Source organism: Nanorana parkeri, unplaced genomic scaffold, assembly GCF_000935625.1.
Source record: "Nanorana parkeri isolate BGI_ZX_2015 unplaced genomic scaffold, ASM93562v1 scaffold2288, whole genome shotgun sequence".
Taxonomy (NCBI): domain Eukaryota; kingdom Metazoa; phylum Chordata; class Amphibia; order Anura; family Dicroglossidae; genus Nanorana; species Nanorana parkeri.
This window is the reverse complement of record NW_017308556.1, coordinates 84,154-102,685: the sequence shown is the minus strand read 5'-3', so window position 1 is coordinate 102,685 and position 18,532 is coordinate 84,154. Positions and strand designations below refer to the sequence as shown.

Here is an 18,532-nt window from a genome sequence, read left to right as displayed (position 1 = left end):
GGGATGCAGCAATACTGGGAAATGTGCAAAGATTAGTTTCATTTCCATGTAAAGTTCAACAGTCTAGCTCAAATCATTGAATCAGAAGCGGCTTACCTCTCCTGTAGTAGGGTGACAACGCTGTAGCTCCCTTCTTGAATAACCTGTTGTCACCGTTTGTGCTGTTGTTGAAACTACAGAGTGACGTGGTGACGACATAGAGGCAAGAGGCTTCATAACCCAAACTTCTACTTTGTATCCTTGCCATGTCTACCCAGCCTAATCCCACTAAGCGCAGCTTCTACCACTTCCTGATCCCATCTAGTACTGCCCACTATCATCGATTTTGACAGCACTTGTAGAGTACAGCGTCAGGTGTTTATTCTTATCTGCATTGTTGGCAGAGGGGTGAGCAGTGTTGGGAGAGTTGGCGGAGAGGGGCGAGCAGTGTCGGCGGAGAGGGGCGAGCAGTGTCGGCGGAGAGGGGCGAGCAGTGTCGGCGGAGAGGGGCGAGCAGTGTCGGCGGAGAGGGGCGAGCAGTGTCGGCGGAGAGGGGCGAGCAGTGTCGGCGGAGAGGGGCGAGCAGTGTCGGCGGAGAGGGGCGAGCAGTGTCGGCGGAGAGGGGCGAGCAGTGTCGGCGGAGAGGGGCGAGCAGTGTCGGCGGAGAGGGGCGAGCAGTGTCGGCGGAGAGGGGCGAGCAGTGTCGGCGGAGAGGGGCGAGCAGTGTCGGCGGAGAGGGGCGAGCAGTGTCGGCGGAGAGGGGCGAGCAGTGTCGGCGGAGAGGGGCGAGCAGTGTCGGCGGAGAGGGGCGAGCAGTGTCGGCGGAGAGGGGCGAGCAGTGTCGGCGGAGAGGGGCGAGCAGTGTCGGCGGAGAGGGGCGAGCAGTGTCGGCGGAGAGGGGCGAGCAGTGTCGGCGGAGAGGGGCGAGCAGTGTCGGCGGAGAGGGGCGAGCAGTGTCGGCGGAGAGGGGCGAGCAGTGTCGGCGGAGAGGGGCGAGCAGTGTCGGCGGAGAGGGGCGAGCAGTGTCGGCGGAGAGGGGCGAGCAGTGTCGGCGGAGAGGGGCGAGCAGTGTCGGCGGAGAGGGGCGAGCAGTGTCGGCGGAGAGGGGCGAGCAGTGTCGGCGGAGAGGGGCGAGCAGTGTCGGCGGAGAGGGGCGAGCAGTGTCGGCGGAGAGGGGCGAGCAGTGTCGGCGGAGAGGGGCGAGCAGTGTCGGCGGAGAGGGGCGAGCAGTGTCGGCGGAGAGGGGCGAGCAGTGTCGGCGGAGAGGGGCGAGCAGTGTCGGCGGAGAGGGGCGAGCAGTTGAGGCCCACATAGCAGTAAAGCATTTGTTTTGTTTTCAGTTGAGTGCGACGGTAAGAACCCATGTCGGGGTTTATTGCAGTCTGGGAGTTGTCATCACTTCCTGTTTGTTCTCCAGCACAGGAAGGGAGATGACATCTCCCTAAAGGGCATAAATGACAAAAAACCTGATGGACGTCACAACTTTGATTGCCTCTGTGTATTTTATTCATTCCCGGCCTTCACATAGCTGACGGCATACCTCCTTCCCCTACAGGTCTGCAGTGCACCTCCATCGGCGTGGTGTGTCAGGGTGCTATTCAGAATGAATGGCACCCAACGCACAATCGTGATAGATAATCGTGTGTGATGTGAATGCAACTGACTGTGCAGGGAACCTACCATTTGGTAATGGTGCAGGAGGTGTGTTGAGTTGTCATTCATTTGAATGGCACCTCCCGCCCCCAGTGCAGTTGGTCGCACCACAATGAGCAGTACCGCAATATCGTGTTGTGGTGAATGTACTTTCTTTTTTTTTTTTTTTTATTGCAACGCACGGTATTGCCGTACTGCAAGATTGATTGCATTGCGGGCAGGAGGTGCGTTTGGGGTGTCATTCAAATGAATGACGACACAACACACCTTCAGCACTGTAGGTGCATTGCACGGAACAGTGCGTTAATAGCACAAAATCCTGTGAGTAACGCATTGCATCAGTGTGAATGGGCCCTCATCCAGTTTACTTTCATCCAGAATGAATGGCACCACCTTGCACCTTTGCAAGTAGTGGGCAGTGCCATGTGTTATGGCGAATAGGAGTGCTTGTGCAACACAATAATGTGAACCGGGTCTTTAAAAATACATTTCTTTTTTTTTTTTATTAAACACATGACTGCGTTCACTGGTGTTTTTTTTGCCTGGAGTTCAGGTTTACTATAACATGGCTGTACTGACATGGTCTTATAGTAGTTTATTTAGATGGTTTTGTACTACTTGATAGTAAAATGTACTATAATATAAAGACCGATATTGAAGGGTAGGATGGACCGTCGTCATTACATTTAGAGCCAAACATCAGGCAAAAGTTTGTTTGACATAGTTTGTGACGGGTCTCATTCACACCGAGAGGTTCTGCCGCTTGATGGCCTAAGCACTGCAATGCTCAACAAGCGGAATCCCATTGTTTTCAATGGCTCCTGTTCACATGTGAGCGTTCTGTCGCTCGTAGCCTGACTTGTAATGCGGAGCTTGAAAAATGTGCATGCAAACAAAAGGCCTCTAATGCCTTGTTCACACCAAATGCAGAGCAGATCCTCTCAGGTTTCTGCACACGCAGTGCAGTGGGTTGTGCCACGTTTTTTGCCGTGCTTTTGATACGTCCTGGGCTGTTTTTGGTTAAAAAAAATTTTTTTTTTTTTTTGTTTCACATGGGCTTTCAGTGCGTTCCAGGCATTTGCATGCATTTTGATGTGTTTGCATGCGTTCCAGAGCAGGTAAAAAAGGCTTGCTGCAGTTATTTCACCTGCTCTGGAACTGCACGCTGCAATGTAAACTGGAGCAAAAAATACAATTGGAATACATTGGACGCAGTTTTGATCCTGTCTGCAACTGCTCTGCGCCTGGAACGCACTTGGTGTGAACAAGGCCTAAATTGTCACGCTGCGCTCTTGCTTAGAAATGTGAATGATTCAACTGCTACTGCAAATCAGGTTTATTGGTAACATTTACAGACTTTCAGCTGTTTGCAATGAACAAATCAAACAAAAGCAATTGAAATAGGTCACACAGAATGTTAATGTGGTTTCCCCAAATTCAACTGAAATTGCAACTTTAATGACTTCTGCAGTCTCAAAATGATTCTTCCCGCTCAGAGCAAGCATCTTTAGTACTTAGCAGAGCACCCTTTTGTTATGACCTGCTGCAAACGAGATGTATAGCCAGACACCAGCTTCTGGCAGCGTTCCTGAGGAATCTTAGCCGGTTCCACATGAGCAATGGCCTCCAGTACAATAATATACTTGGGTTTGCGTGCTGCAACCTCCTTCTTCTTCAAATCCCACCAAAGATTTTCTATGGGGTTCAAGTCAGGTGACTGTGCTGACCACTGTAGAATCTTCCAGGACTTCTGCAACCAGGCCTTGGTGGAATTTGAGGTTTGGTTGGGATCATTGTCCTGTTGGAAGGTCCAATGACGCCAAGCTTCAGCTTCCTCACATCCCTGTTAATGTTTTCGGTGGACGATCTTCTCAATGTTAAGTTCCAATAGTACAGAACAGATCATTCTTTCCCAGGAATGCCCCTTGTCTGTGGATTGCAGAGACTTTGTATGAACACAGCGTACCACAGATCGCACTTTGGGCTTTACGCTTCCTTGTCGGCCGGCTGTTGTCTTTGTGTTATTTGAAGGAACATTTGTGACCTGAGAGAGATTTCCGTTCCATAATTCCGCAGAAGGTTTATGAACATTGCGCACATTTCAGTTTAGAGAGAGTGATGCCATTGTTTTGGCCTTGTGGGAGGAGGTGGAGTCAGGCAACCACCCAGAAAATGCACAATTTCAATCTCTGGCAGAAGAAAAAATATGTGGCGGGTAATTTAGCTCACCACACAAAAAGGAGAAAGAATGATAACGGGATCCCTGCACCACCTCTGTGATAACGGGATCCCTGCACCACCTCTCTGATAACGGGTTCCCTGCACCACCTCTGATAACTGGATCCCTGCACCAACTCTGTGATAACGGGATCCCTGCACCACCTCTGTGATAACGGGATCCCTGCACCACCTCTCTGATAACAGGATCCCTGCACCACCTCTCTGATAACTGGTTCCCTGCACCACCTCTCTGATAACTGGATCCCTGCACCACCTCTGTGATAACGGGATCCCTGCACCACCTCTCTGATGGTGCAAGTAGCTTTGTTACTATTGTGTTAAACAGGACAGATGACTTGGTCAGGTTTGCTGTTTATAGACTGTGAAATGTTACTATATTTTGTGGAGCTTTGAAGATGTGAGATCTGCCCTGCCAAGTCTGGCCTCTTGTTGCCTATACGTAACTAAGGAGTTCCACTTGTGGTCCAATGGTTGCCAGCAATGCTACAAGTTGGAGTATATCTTGTATAATTGTATGTTTATTAGGACGTGCAAATAATAATTAAGGGAGAATACTGAGCTCTTCTGAAAATGTTCATTACCCTTCTCAAAGGTTGGGAGATCCCACAGTCTCTTTGGGCTGCTGACTGGTAAAGTGAAGGAAGGTGTACCGGAGGAGCTGCATTGCAAGGATCTCCATGCTGCTTCTATTCATTTTGTGGAGCTATGCCCCTGCTACTTCTCTGATTCATCCACCAGTACTTAGATCCAGTCATCAGAGGGGCGATTCTGACTTAAAGAAGCAAAGCCCCGTCTCAGCCAAAATATCATCTCCTAACAGTGTTACGGCATGTTAGGTCAGTATTGGGGAGATCAGCGGCAGGGAGGCTACAGGCAATACTGGTGACTAGTGATTGAGCCCTATTTACCTTTTTGGACTTCTACAGTTCAGCTCTTTAAATGGCGGAGGAAAATGAAGGCTATTTTTTCACTTGGTGATCTGTGAATAAAACCCTCACTGTCTACACTCATTTCTCCATTGTATCTATGGTTGTCACACATAATGTACTTGAAACTTCAAATATCTGCTTTGGTCATTTACATTACGTGGTGGATTGATGGGTTAGTATAGAGCTATGTAAAGCGTGTGTAAAGATAAGGTTCATTGTGTGGAGTATATAAAGGTTAGGTTTGTTGTGCTTTCTTTTAAAGGATGCCTCCGGTCAAAGAAGAATGTTCCCCATGCAGTTGGACTTCTCTTGCCCCTCAAGGGTTAAGTGGCTTTTTTTCTCAGGTACTCAAAGCTGTTTTAGTTGCCTGATCCTGCGGCGGTCAGTGCCGACTTCTTCCCCTCTTTTCAAGACGTTGAAATGTCCCTTGGCCTCCTCACATGTAATGCGGGTCTATGGACTTGCATAATTGTAATTACGACAGCGGTCCTTAGACTGCCAGAACGAAGGGGAGAAGAGGCTGCGTGGGGCGCTCGGGCAGCCTGGACAGAGATGTCTGGAGCCGGCATCAGAGAAGCAAAACCTCTTTAATAGTGTCCCCTAGACATAAACACTCAAGGGTTTTTTTGCCCAGAGATGGGCTTTAAAGGAGAACAATGGGGGCAGGGCTTTTCCCCATAGTTCTCCTTAGGGTAACGGGAGGACACAAACTAGTGTCCTCCCGTCACCCTAAGCTCAGTATACCGCGAGCTACAGCTCGCGGTATACTGAGACGCCGGTGCTGATCCCGACTTAGATGACGGGATCCACCCAGCTGCGTGAGTGACAGCTGGCTCTGCCTATCTAGAGGCAGAGAGCTGTACCCGCCGCCTCCCCCGTCCGTTCCGCCAGTCAGCGCTGGCAGATCGGAGCGGGGAGAGGGGAATCCAGCCCCTCCCCTGTCATGGCAGAGAGCCGTGACAGGATCGAGAGGTGAGCGAACCCGGTATGTGTTCGCTCACCTCCCGATCTACTGAGCCGACCTGTGACAGTCTCATTGTCACAGGTCGGCTAGAACTATGAGGTGAGTGGAAATCACTCATCTCATAGTTCTCCTTTAATCTCACAGGAAGTAACATGGAAATTGCATTCCTAGCAAGATCGTTACTTCTGTAGTTGATGAAAATGTTCTTAGCCTGAAGAGTTAAAACGAATGCAGCCCCGCGTCTGAAGAGTAGCAGGCTACCTTTTTGTTTTTGGGTTTATATATGCTTTAAAGTAAATTTTATTAAAAGTAGGATTATAATGAGGAGGATGAACATAAGAACTAGTTAAGCCAGCAAGTGTTGAGCTGTATATTTCTCATCACTTTGTGTTGTATATTTGTACATGAATTGCATGCTGTGGAAATCACTGTGATTTGAATTTAAGAGATTTGAACAGCATAGTAAGCTTGTTTCATGCAGAGAAATCTAGATTAATATGAGACCTATCCAGTGCACACCTCTAAGATGCCTTGACCAGTCACATGACCAAATGCAGAGGCGCTGATCATGTGACAGCTGCTGAAATAAGGGAAAATTCTGCAGATTGGCTGCTCATCTTCACTTGAATGGGCCCTTGAGCCTAAGCACTTGAAAAACGTACCTGCGCTGTGCTTGGCTGACGCATCACAACACTGCATACGGCACATTCACATCTGTCAAGTGTTGTAAGCTGAATTTCTGTACCTTGCATACAGGTGTGATTGGAACCCATAGGACTAAAGGTGCCCATACACTTTACAACCCTCGCAAGACTTTTGTCTTGCGAGGGTTGTAAAGTACTTTTAAAAACGTACGATCTGCCCATCTTGAGGGGCGGGCTTCCGAGGACTGCAATGCTGAACGGGCAGTGTACGTGTGCGCACACTGGCCCGCTCGGCAGTGATCTCTCGATCATGTTAAACCAGCCGAAAATCGTACGATTCTCGGCTGGTTTTCCAACATGCTCAACATACAAAAGTCGTGCGACCGTACATTAGAAACGGTCGCACGCCTTCCATACACTGCACGATTCTAGTACGATCGCGCCATTTCCCGTGATACTCGTACGAGAATCGTGCAGTGTAGAGCTGCAGCTAACGATTATTTTCAAAATCGATTAGTTAGCCGATTATTAAGTTCGATTAATCGGTTAATCGGATAAACACAAAAAAAAAAAATCAAAAATGGCTCCAGTTATGGGACTACTAGTTTGTATTGAGATTGTAGTCCATCACAGGAGCAAGCTTGGAGCGGTGGAAAAAAATAGTGTGGTGTGCAATATAGTGAAAAGGAAAGTGTAAAATTATACAGCAATGAATGCAGAATTGCACCGGCTATAGAGGACTACAAATCCCAGCAATAGTACATTATACAGCGCAATGCAGAATATCACCAGCTATAGAGGACTACAACAAATCCCAGCAATAGTACATTATAGCTGGTGGTATTCTGCATTGCGCTGTATAATGTACTATTGCTGGGATTTGTAGTCCTCTATACAGTGCAGTGCAGAATATCACCAGCTATATAGGAATACAACAAATCCCAGCAATACATTATACATACAGTGTATAATGTATTGCTGGATGTGTATTCCTATGTATAATATACAGCACAATGTACCATAAGCTATAGAGGAATACAAATCCCAGCAATACATTATAGAGCACCATGTGTGGGAAGTGCAGGCTTACCTGAGCAGTCTTCCAGCAACTTGCTTCCGAGATCGGACCTGTCTATCAGCGGCTGTCATCCCCCCACACCTGCTCCTCCTTACTACATCTCCCTGCGTCCCTGTGCCAATCGTGGATGTGGGCGGGCGGTGAGTGTGAGGCGGGGAGGAGGTGCGGCGTGGATGCGGGCGGGTCTGGCAGCGGCGAGCGTGAGGTGGGGAAGAGGTGCGGCGCGCAGCGTGTGTGGAGCCGTGAACAGGGCCAACTGATCGGAAGCCGATTAATCGATTATTGAAAAAGTTGACAACTTTTTCAATAATCGATTATAATCGATTATGTCGATTAGTTGTTGCAGCCCTAGTGCAGTGTATGGGCACCTTAAGTTGGAGCAACTCCAGTGAGCTGCTAATCATGAGCCAAAATCAGAAACATCCCCTGATGGACCTTTTAAAGGGTTTCTAAAGCCTCACGTATGTTTGCATATATCTATGGCTAGCAAGCAGTAGATATATGCAAACATTTTTATTTTTGAAAGTGGTTTAAACTTACCCCTGTCTTCGCCGCACGCTCCCGTCCGAAAATGCTTGGGGCGGGCGCATGCCTAGTTCGGATTTTCGGCCGGGAGACGACGAGAGACACAAGGTAAGTCTATGGACGCATGCAGATACCGTAGGACATGCAGTGCCAGTAAGGACAGAGGAGTCGGCGCTGGAGAGAAGGCTGAAAAGGACAGGAAAGAAGATCGGATTAAGAGACATCATTTAAGGTAAGTGCTGACATTAATGGGGGGATGGGAAAAAAGTTTTTGACTTTAATATCACTTTAAGGCCTTGTTCACACCAGATGCAGAGCGTTCCGGCCCGATTCTGACCAGAACGCACTGCCTCGCATTGGTGCCGGCCCACTGTGTTGTGGGGCATGACGAGCCATTGAACTGAATGGCACCGTAGCCACGTCCTCCGGCTGCAATGCGACCGGCCTCACGGGAACGCAAGGCACATTTTGCCTGCTGTCCGGTCCAAAAAAAATGCTGCAAGCACTATTTTGTTTGGGCATAATAATGTGCCTTGCGTTCCTGTGCGTGCGATCGCATTGCGGTCAGAGGGCATGTCCATTCACTTCAATGGCCCGTCGCGCCCCTTCCCGCCCCACAACATAGTGAGCCGGCCGCAATGTGAGACAGTGCGTTCTGGTCAGAATTCAGATCTGTATCTGGTGTGAACGAGACCTAAAGTAGAACTGAAGCCCAAACTTTTTTTTGGTAAGCTTTATTTTAGCCATCTGTGTCCCATTGGGGAAATTTCGCTTCATTTCCTGTCAAATACAGACAGCAGGAAGTAAGAGGTAATCCCTCCAAAGAGAATGGAAATCCCTGGTGGTCCCCATTAGTGTCCCCATTAGAAGATTTCTCATCTTTTCCTATTCTGATAACCCAAAATTTGGGAATGTCTTTTTAGGGTGACTCTCCCTACTCTTAAAAAAAATTCCTGTACAGTTTTTTTTGTTTTTTTTTAATGAATGGCTTAATTTTGGTTAATTTTTGACAATATTCCTTGGAATGCTATTGGCTTGGGAAATGGGAATGTTCCCAGACTGGGAATGTTGGGTAATGCAATGTTCCGTGGGGGGGGGGGGGGGGGGTTTCTGTGCAAGCCGTGCATGCTGGCTGGGAAATGGGATCTACAGTTCCCATAAGTGAATAGAAAGTGGTTGGATAGTGGCAGAGCTCAGGCCTATGGCAGATCATAGATGCCAATCAGTGGCTTGTTGGTGGGTTGTGACTGGTGCTGTGGATATCGTACCCGACCACAAAGGCAAGCGTGTCACAGAAACAACACAAGGAGGAGCTGCGACTAGGAGCCAGAGGAAGAAAGGAGCAGCGCCCTCAGCCCCGGAAGACTCGATAAACGGGAGGGATCTGTTTGGGGACAATATATACTGGACATCCAGGCTGGAAAAAGAAACGGAGAGGATTCTTTCTCTGGTGGCTGCGAGAAGCTTTCTTCCTGAGTGACCAGAAGGAGCCTGCAATGGGTGTGTTTGGGAGTCACTTTAATGCATCACAAGAAGGGGGTTCCAGGCCACCGACTACTGGTGAAGTGGGGTGGTGCTTTATAGCGGGGTGGTGCTTTATAGCGGGGTGGTGCTTTATAGCGAGGTGATGAGTACTTGATAGCAATATCTAGGCAAAGCAGGCAGACTCTGATCCCGTGGGTCTGATTCACACCCTAAAATGTTTCCCTCCCCCCCCATGTTAATGTTAGCACTTACCTTAAATGATGTCTCTTAATCCGATCTTCTTCTTTCCTGATGTTTCCATCTGTCCCTCCAGCGCTGACTCCTCTCTGCTTGCTGGTACTTCGGTGTCTGCAGCCGGGTGCACGCGTCCATAGACTTACCTTCCCTCTCTCCGTCTCCCGTCTCTCCTCGTCTCCCGGACGAAAATCCGAACTGCGCATGCGCCCGCCCCAAGATGCTTTGTGGCCGTCCGAGCAGTTTCGGATTTTCGGACGGGAGCGCGCGGCGAAGACGGGGGTAAGTTTAAACCGCTTTTAAAGCGTATTAAAAAAAAAACGTTTTGCATATATCTACTGCTTGCTAGCCATATATATACAAAAAAAACAAAGGGTTTAGAAACCCTTTAAGTTGCGTGTTTTTATGAGCAGACTGTGAGACTTTGATGTAAATGGCAAAAATGTGCAAAACCAATTGCAGCGCGCGTTTCCTATTGACACTCTGGGGACAAAACGAGCTGTAATATGCCAAAAAGTAGCTCATGTACTTTTTTCCCGGCGACAGAAGTTTTGGCTTTTGCTATAAAACGCTCACAGGTGAACAGGGGCCATAAGAATGAATGGGATTTCTGGGGGGGAAGCTTTTTGTTGCGCTGAATCAGCTGTGACTACGCTGGGTGTGAACCAGGACTAAGTGTATCCCAAAGCTTTGTTTTCATTTATTTATGTCTTGGTTATTTAGTATTCCTTATGTTTGTGGCCATTGTAGCTTATTGTAACATTTTTAGGTTAAGTGGTCCTTTTAAGGCTGAATTCCAGCATGACTGGATCTGTATAGGGAATGTGTCTCAGCATGCGCTCACCTGTTATTCTGCATTGCTGGCATTCCTCTCATTGTGCTGGAGGAAAGTGCAATCCCGGGACAACTTGCAGGATCTCAGCTGGCAGGATGTGTGCTTAAAGAGGTTTTTTTTGCCTACATCTACTGCTGACGAGCTGTAGATATAGGCAAAAAGTAAAAAGATTTTTAAAAACCCGCTTAAACAGCGGTTAAGACTGACCTTATTATCGGCGAGAGTCCGGAACTGTTCGTGCGGCCACAAATGATCTTGGGGCGGGCGCATGCTTAGGGAGAAGAGTGGAGACGCAAGATAAGTCTATGGACGCGTGTACCCGCATGCAGACAACGTGGGACAGGAAGGGTCTGCAAGCAGAGGGGAGTCGGCGCTGGATCGGAGACCCGCCGCACCGCTGGAGGGACAGATGAAAACATCAGGAAAGAAGATCGGATTAAGAGACATCATTTAAGGTAAGTACTAACATTAACATGGGGGGGGGGATGTATCCTTTAATGTCACTTTAAGCCGGTCATACACCTCTAGATTACCTGCAGATTTTCTAGGGTCAGATGGAAAAAGTGACAGATTCCTCCATGTACGCTAAACTGTGTGGATGGAGCCCTCGGGCAGGGCCCTCCTTACCATCTTGTCTTGAATTGTATTGTGATTGTAATGTCTTCCTTATATTGTAAAGCGCTGCGCAAACTGTTGGTGCTATATACATCCTGTATAATAATAATAGAGGAATCTCCCACTGGGCCAAGCTTCAGTATCTTGCTAGTCGGCCCCGCTGGCTCTCTGAACAATGCCGGCATCCAATCAGATTGTTCCGCTATTGTGAGAGCCAGCGGGCTGACCTAGCAAGATCCTGAAGCTTGGCCCAGTGGTAGATTCTCCCATACACACAGTGTAGTGTAGATGAAGGAATCTGTTGCACTTTTTCCATCCGACCACAGAAAGTCTGCAGATAATCTCTAGGTGTATGGCCAGCTTTAGAACGGAGACTTTTAGGGCCTGTTTCTATATATTTGTTTCTTTTTTTTTTACATGGGGAATATAAATCCATGTTGGTGTGTCTATTTTTATATCGGCCATATTTTTGAAAATAATAATAATCAGTGTTTATTGAATATTTGTTTCCTGATTATGCCAATCGTAACACTGCGTCATCTCTTATCTTTGGTAGGCGGAAGGAACTCCTGTTATTTCCCCATTCTTTCTCACTTTTTCCCATATGTGTAATTTTTCTTTTACACGCCAATTTCCTTGTAATATAAACTGGATGAATCTGGCCGTGTACATATGCAGACCCCCTTGGGGTACACCTTCAGATCCTGTGGCTTTGTCTGGGACAGAGAGCTGTAGTGATCTTTTAGGATGTTTAAGAGACGATTTGATCTGAAAGGAATCGATTTTTCATTTTCTTTTCGGATTAAATACTTCCTTTTTATTATTTTGTAATACTAGAATTGTTTATACAATTACATTATTAAATCCGGCTCATCTACAGACATCAGTGGCCTCTGCAATCTGAAATTATAATTTTTTTCATCATACAGCTTTTAGTTTGCATGTGATTTCTTTGTTACAGGTAATGGTGGGTGATTGGTAACCACTCTGAATGGATATCAGTTGGAAGTAGAGATTGAAGTTGGCGGTGACTGTCAGGTTTGATCGCAAGGCGTTGACTAGTATCTGTCAAAGCGGGGATGTTTGTTAACGTGTTGTCAGCATGGACCACTTATTGTTTGGGGGTAAAGTGTATGTAAAGCTATTTGGATACTGTAGGGAAGAGGTGAAACCTTTGTCCGGTAATCTTATGCGGTCTATGAGGGGTATCTGTAAAAAATCAAGGCAACTGGACTTGCTGTATATTTCTTGAAGACGTTTCGCTGGTCACCCAACTAGCTTTCTCAGTTCAGAATCTAGTCGAATGACCAGAGAAATGTCTTCGGGAAAAATGGAGCAAGTCTAGTTGATTTGATTAATTAAGTTTTACAGATATATCATGACCTCGATGAATGGGAACCTTCACAGACAATGGCGGGGGGGGGGCGGTGCCTTGGGATTCTGTCCTGGAAATTGCCAAAAGTCATTCCTCTAAAGGTGCCCATACACTGCACGATAATCGTATGCGATCGGGTTTTCGTACGATAATCGAGCAGTGTGAACGGAGACGTGCGACCGTTTCTACTGTACGGTCGCACGTCTTCTGTCGAACCAGCATGTTCGAAAACCAGCCGGGAATCGTACGATTCTCGGCTGGTTAGAACGGTGCTCGGAAGACAAATGCCGAACAGGCCGGTGTGCGCACACTGCCCGTTCAGCATTGCGGTCATCGGAAGCCCGCCCCTCGGGGGCGAGCTTGCGATGATCGAGAGTGCGATCTGCCTGTCCAAGATAGGCAGATCGTACGTTTTTTTAATCCCATTACAACCATCGCAAGACTAAAGTCTAAGTTGCGATGGTTGTAGAGTGTATGGCCATCTTTAGAGATGTGATAACTGAACCATCTTACACGGGGCCTGGGAGCCACCAACCCTGAGAGGGATCTCTGTGATTTTTAGCTCCAAGTTTACCTTTTTTTAATTCCTGTAAATACCAAACACACCGTCATCCTGCCTGCTACATGGTTGGTGATGTGAAGTCTACCTGACCAGGAATAATGCCGTCCAGTCCAGGGTTACTTATTTACTAAGGCAGTGTAAAGAGCAATGATGATAAGCGCAGGGTGTAGTAGCCTCGTGGCATCCAGCTGCATTGACTCTCTCACCTCAGGGTCATCTATACACAATGCCAAGCCTGTATAAAGAAGAGGCAGAATACTTGGCTTTTTGGTGGCCCATGCTTTCAAAGGCTGGCTTTTTGCTGTTTATTTTATGCTTCAGGCATTCATCCCTTTGGGCAGGTTAAATGCTTATTACCCCCGCCCGCTGCGCACAGTGGTTCCTCCTGCTGGCCTATATGTCCTGCAGTGGTAGATGGCCTGAAAAAGAACCACTGTCTGTGGCGGGGGGAGCAGGTATTCCACACACTTGAGTTTTGTCACCTTCATTTTCTTTATTCTAAAGCCATGGTTCTCAACTGGTGGATCGCGATCCAAAAGTGGGTCCCCGCGTGCCTTCCACTGAGCTAGGTAAGAAGCTCCTCAGCCTCCCCTTAGTGCAGCACTCTCAGTACTAGTGTCAGGCAGCCATTCAAAATATGCTGCTGCCTGGAGCCAAGTGTGGGTGGTGTGGGCTGGGTGTATTGCCGCGAGAAGCTCCATCCATACGTGCATTGCTTACAGCTCCCTCACGTGTCCTGTAGAGGAGCCTGGAGTGAAGTCACATTCTGGCTCCCAACACCTCTACAGGGTGTACAAGGGAGTTGTACAAGCAATGCATGTATGTATGGAGCTCCGTCACAGCACAGCAGCCCACACTGGGCCCCAGGCTGAAGATCCACTCCAGTTCTCGTAAAATAGGGAGACTGGGTGGATCTTAATAGATTTTTTGGGGGGGAGTGTGTATGTGAGAATGTCTGTGAGTGTGTGAGATTGTGTCTGTAGTTGTGTGTGTGTCTCAGTGTTTTGTAGGGCCCATTTACACTAGTACAGTGCGTGATCACACCTACCCTGTGCTCTGGTGTGGCAGTTGCTTTGCCATTCATTTAAATGCCACCCCAAACGCACCTCCCGCCCACAGTTCAATCGCTCGCACCAAAATGCGCGGTATCGCAATTATATGCATTCCAGTGCAGCGTGACTTGGGTCCCAACCTAATGACCAAGGAAAAATGTGGGTCCTGAGCAGGTTGAGAACCACTGCTCTAAAGTATATCTAAAGCCCTAGCTCTAGCTTATTACCTTTCCGAGGATTTCCCTTCACTTCCTGTCCTATAGGCACAACAGGAAGTAAGTAAATCTCTCCAAAGTGATACAAATGCCACCTAAGCATGTGTGCCCATTGAGAATGTTTCTACTTTTTTAAGGTTCTGGTGACAATTTCAATGTTTTGGCTTTATCCTCACTTTTTAGAAAGTGACCATCAGGAAAAAAACAGGAGACAGACCGCAAACACACACAAGAAAAAAAACATTTTTTATTTTTAACCTTTAGAAACATGTAGACATGATATACTATAGTATATTACTGCAGAGGTAAGACATGTCATTGTATGCCTGTTGCTGTGTGAGGAACCCCAAACTGCTACGGAATGGAGATCTTGGTGGGGGAGGGGATCTTTGGGGGTTACTGTAATTTTCAGAGTTGTCCCCTGATTTATCCTCTTGTGTACCCCACAGGAAAACAAGAAAGATGCTGAACCAAAGGAAGAAAATGTACCCAAAAGGGAGAAACCAGGCAATGTGGCGAGTCTGGTGCAGCGGATGAGTGTTTATGGCATTCCAGGGATTGGGCCGCCTCCTCAGAACAGGTCCTTCAAGAGAAGTAAGTTACTGCCATGTACTGTGCTAAACATTTGTTTCCTGACCGCCGTTTACTTCCTGGAACATCGTTCCGCAAAGTATATTCCAGCTTGTGGCTAAAGCTGAGCTCCAGGAGAAGCAAATATTGTCCTCCTACAAGAGTCCTGTGTATTCTTCCTGAACCTGGGGGAGCTTTGTGTATTTCTTCCCGATCTGTGCAGTCATCCAGTGTGAGACCTGGAGCTTCCTGTAATAAAGACCAGTCACTGCTGCTCTCTCTCCTTGTGCAGGGTGACTGGTCTTTTCCTCCCCCCACTGCCTGTAATAAAGACGGCTCACTGCTGCTCTCTCTCCTTGTGCAGGGTGACTGGTCTTGTCTCCGCCCCCTCCTGTAATAAAGACCGGTCACTGCTGGTCTCTCTCCTTGTGCAGGGTGAATGGTCTTGTCTCCGCCCCCTCCTGTAATAAAGGCCGGTCACTGCTGGTCTCTCTCCTTGTGCAGGATAGGCAGAGCCAGCTGTCAGTCACGCAGCTGGGCGGATCCAGGCATAATTGTCGGGATCCACTTCAGCTGCGGCGTCTCATTATACCGTGAGCAGCAGCTCGCGGTATACTGAGCCTGGGGTGATGGGAGGACGCTAGTTTGTCTTCCCGTTACCCTTAGGAGAACTATGGGGAAAAGCCCTGACCCCATAGTTCTCCTTTAAGATTTAACTCCTGAGTTTAGTGTCGCTTTAAATCACTGCATGAAATGGCTGTCAGTACATAACTCCTAGACAGGAAAGTATATGTAGCTATACACAATAGCAATCGGTGAACATTTATGGCGGTAGTATGTTGTAATAAATCACTGATGAACAATACACATCACAGGGGGAGGAGGAGGATTTTATTTTACAAGACCAATTTAGCTACAATGAGAAGCATTGAGGCCGGGCTGCCCTGATCTCAGTCTAAGGTGGAATGCTGAGCGATGAGAATAACATCCGAGTATAAAAATGGTATTAATTAGGGATGCACCGATACCAAGTACCATACTCCGTACAAGTACAGATACTTTTCCAGCTCCAAGACTAGACTAGTGAAAAATGTAAAAATTAGGAGGCAGCTGTCATTTTTAAGGAGCACACGGAGCTCCGGGGATTTGTACATCCTGTTTATATTTATAAAAACAAAATCATACATTAAAACAAAGTGATGCACCAATACAATTTTTCCAAGTACAAGTACTGATACTTGCCCAAGTCCTCACAGATACAAGTACTGATATATTTTTGTTTATTGTCATGTGACAGTTTTTTCTAAAACAATACAGACTAATGATTTCAGGACAGTGGTGGATCGCCAGAGCCAGGTCCCATCTGCAACCCTGGTAGTTCTCATGAAAATGCCAAGTATCGGCACTGGTATCTGAGCTGGTATCTGAGCTGGTATCTGAAAAGTATCTGTGTATCCCTAATATTAATACTGATAAGTAGAGGCAGTGAGTATTTGTCTGCATTAGCCCATCATCTCTCTCTCTCCTCTCGATGAATTCTCTGTGATTAGGACAAAAATTGGGGGATTGTGACTCCTTCATAGAGGAAGTCATTAAATGAAGGTAGTTGGGAATTAATTTCGTATCTGTACAAGTCTCTTATTGACGCCTGAGGTCCTTGTAATGTAGAGGAATGTTTGGCTCCAAGCCGCTGAAGTGTTAGGCCTCATCCACACACATCGGCCTGCACGTACAGCTCAGTGCTGCGTGCGGGGCCGTACCAAGTAGCTGCCGGGAAGGACAGGTGCTGCGTGTGATTAGAACGCAGCCCCCATCCTTCTCTATGGGGCTACGTGGCCGTACGCTCACCTCATTTGCAGGTCCGTAGGGGTGCGGGTGAGCGTATTCATACGCCGCCGGAATGGATCCCGTATGCGTCCCGGCCAGAAGACCCGCACCCCTACGGACCTGCAAATGAGGTGAGCATAGGGGGGGCGTACGGCCGCGTAGCCCCATAGAGAAGGACGGGGCTGCGTTCTAATCACACGCAGCACCTGTCCTTCCCGGGAGCTACTTGGTACGGCCCCGCACGCAGCATGGAGCTGTACGCGCAGGCCGATTCGTGTGTGAATGAGGCCTTAAAGTGATCGAACCCGCGTGTGTGTGTGTTTGTTTTTTTTTATTTTTTTTAATTCTCCACAGAAGAGCCATTTGTACTCTATACTGCCCATTTAATTTATTTTGAAAGTACCCCGCCCCCCTCCCCTCCTGTTTATGGGTGCAGGTTGCAAAGGAAACACCCGTGCATGCTCGCTCCAGGCCGGGTATTGAGCCATGCTGTGTGCATCCATTGACACACACATCACTCAAGAAGCCACGCCCCCTTTAATGCCTCCTCCCTCCTCGTATCTTGACAGGCAGGTGTAGCAGCCTATCACTGCCCTGCCTTCAGTGGCCTTGAGATCCCTCGTCTCAACCTGGATAGTATAGATTAGTGTTTGGGTTAGGGGGCATTGAAAGGCAGTGGGGTGTTTTTTTGTTTTTACCCTAATGCAGGCAATGCAATAAAGTGACATTTAAAGGCAAAGTGTGCCCCCCCCTCACCCACCCATCCCTCCCCCCGCGGGTGTAAGGACTTACTTTAAATTATGCCACTTGATCCGATCATCATCTTTCCAGTAGTTTTCAGGAGTCCCTCCAGCGCTGGTGCCGGTCTCCGATCCAGTGCGGACTCCTCTCTTCCTGGCACTTCCTGTCCACGGTGTCTGTGCGGGTGCACGCTGCCTCCATTGACTTACCTTGTGTGTCTCCTCATCTCCCGGCCAAAGATCTGAATTGCTCATGCTCAGGACATTAGCTGCGTTGTTAGATCCCTGATGTCTCCATATAGGATTATCAGCCCCCATTGACGTCAGTAAGCTAAAATTGGAAAAAACAACTCAAAGAAATTAAAAATAGTTCAAATATAATGAAATGTGACCCCTTCCTGCCGGCCTCACGCATCTATGTGGCAGGTGGGAGGCGGCCCTTACTCTGCGCTGTCACATCTATGCGTACTTCTTTTGTGCCGGGAGCGTGCGCCGTCACCATCGGCTCCCAGCGACTTTACCAAAGACTGGAAGCTGGCAGGATGTGCTCCCGATCATGTGATCACTGTAACAGCCGATCACATGATCGGAAGGGCTTCCAGGATTTAGACTTCCTTAAAGGGCAGATGGGAAGGGGTTAAAGAGATGTATTCAGTAAGCTATGCGCACACCCAACACTGCAGCGCTCATTAGTTGCAGCCTTGAGACCGGTGCAGTTTTCATCTGAGGACAGAGAAGCTTTGAATGGAAAAATACAAATAGGAGATATAAAACAAATAGGAGATACCTTTTCCTCCACCCTCTGTGCGTTGCTGGCAGTGGTTTTTAGGGGCCCATTCACACCAATCGCGGTGCGTTCCAGAGCAGTAGCTGCTGCAAAGAACAGCAATTGCTCACTAAACTCCCCCCTTTGTTTTGGGGCAAGAGGGGGCGTTGCGGTGCATTGAAGTCAATAGCGCCACATCCCCCCCCCCCCCCCCCCCCCACCCCGCCCCACCCCCGCCAAACA

General features: G+C 48.0%; 1 protein-coding gene across 3 annotated transcripts in view; it reads left to right on the top strand.

Annotated features, from left to right (window-relative positions):
• The window catches only part of CD2AP (CD2 associated protein), a 113,916-nt gene that overhangs the window by 43,618 nt on the left and 51,766 nt on the right, over positions 1-18,532 (top strand). For all 3 annotated transcript variants that reach the window (XM_018573237.1, XM_018573236.1, XM_018573235.1), the window contains exon 3: positions 14,836-14,980. In XM_018573237.1, coding sequence (XP_018428739.1) covers positions 14,836-14,980 — 145 coding nt within the window. The remainder of the gene's footprint in view (positions 1-14,835; positions 14,981-18,532) is intronic.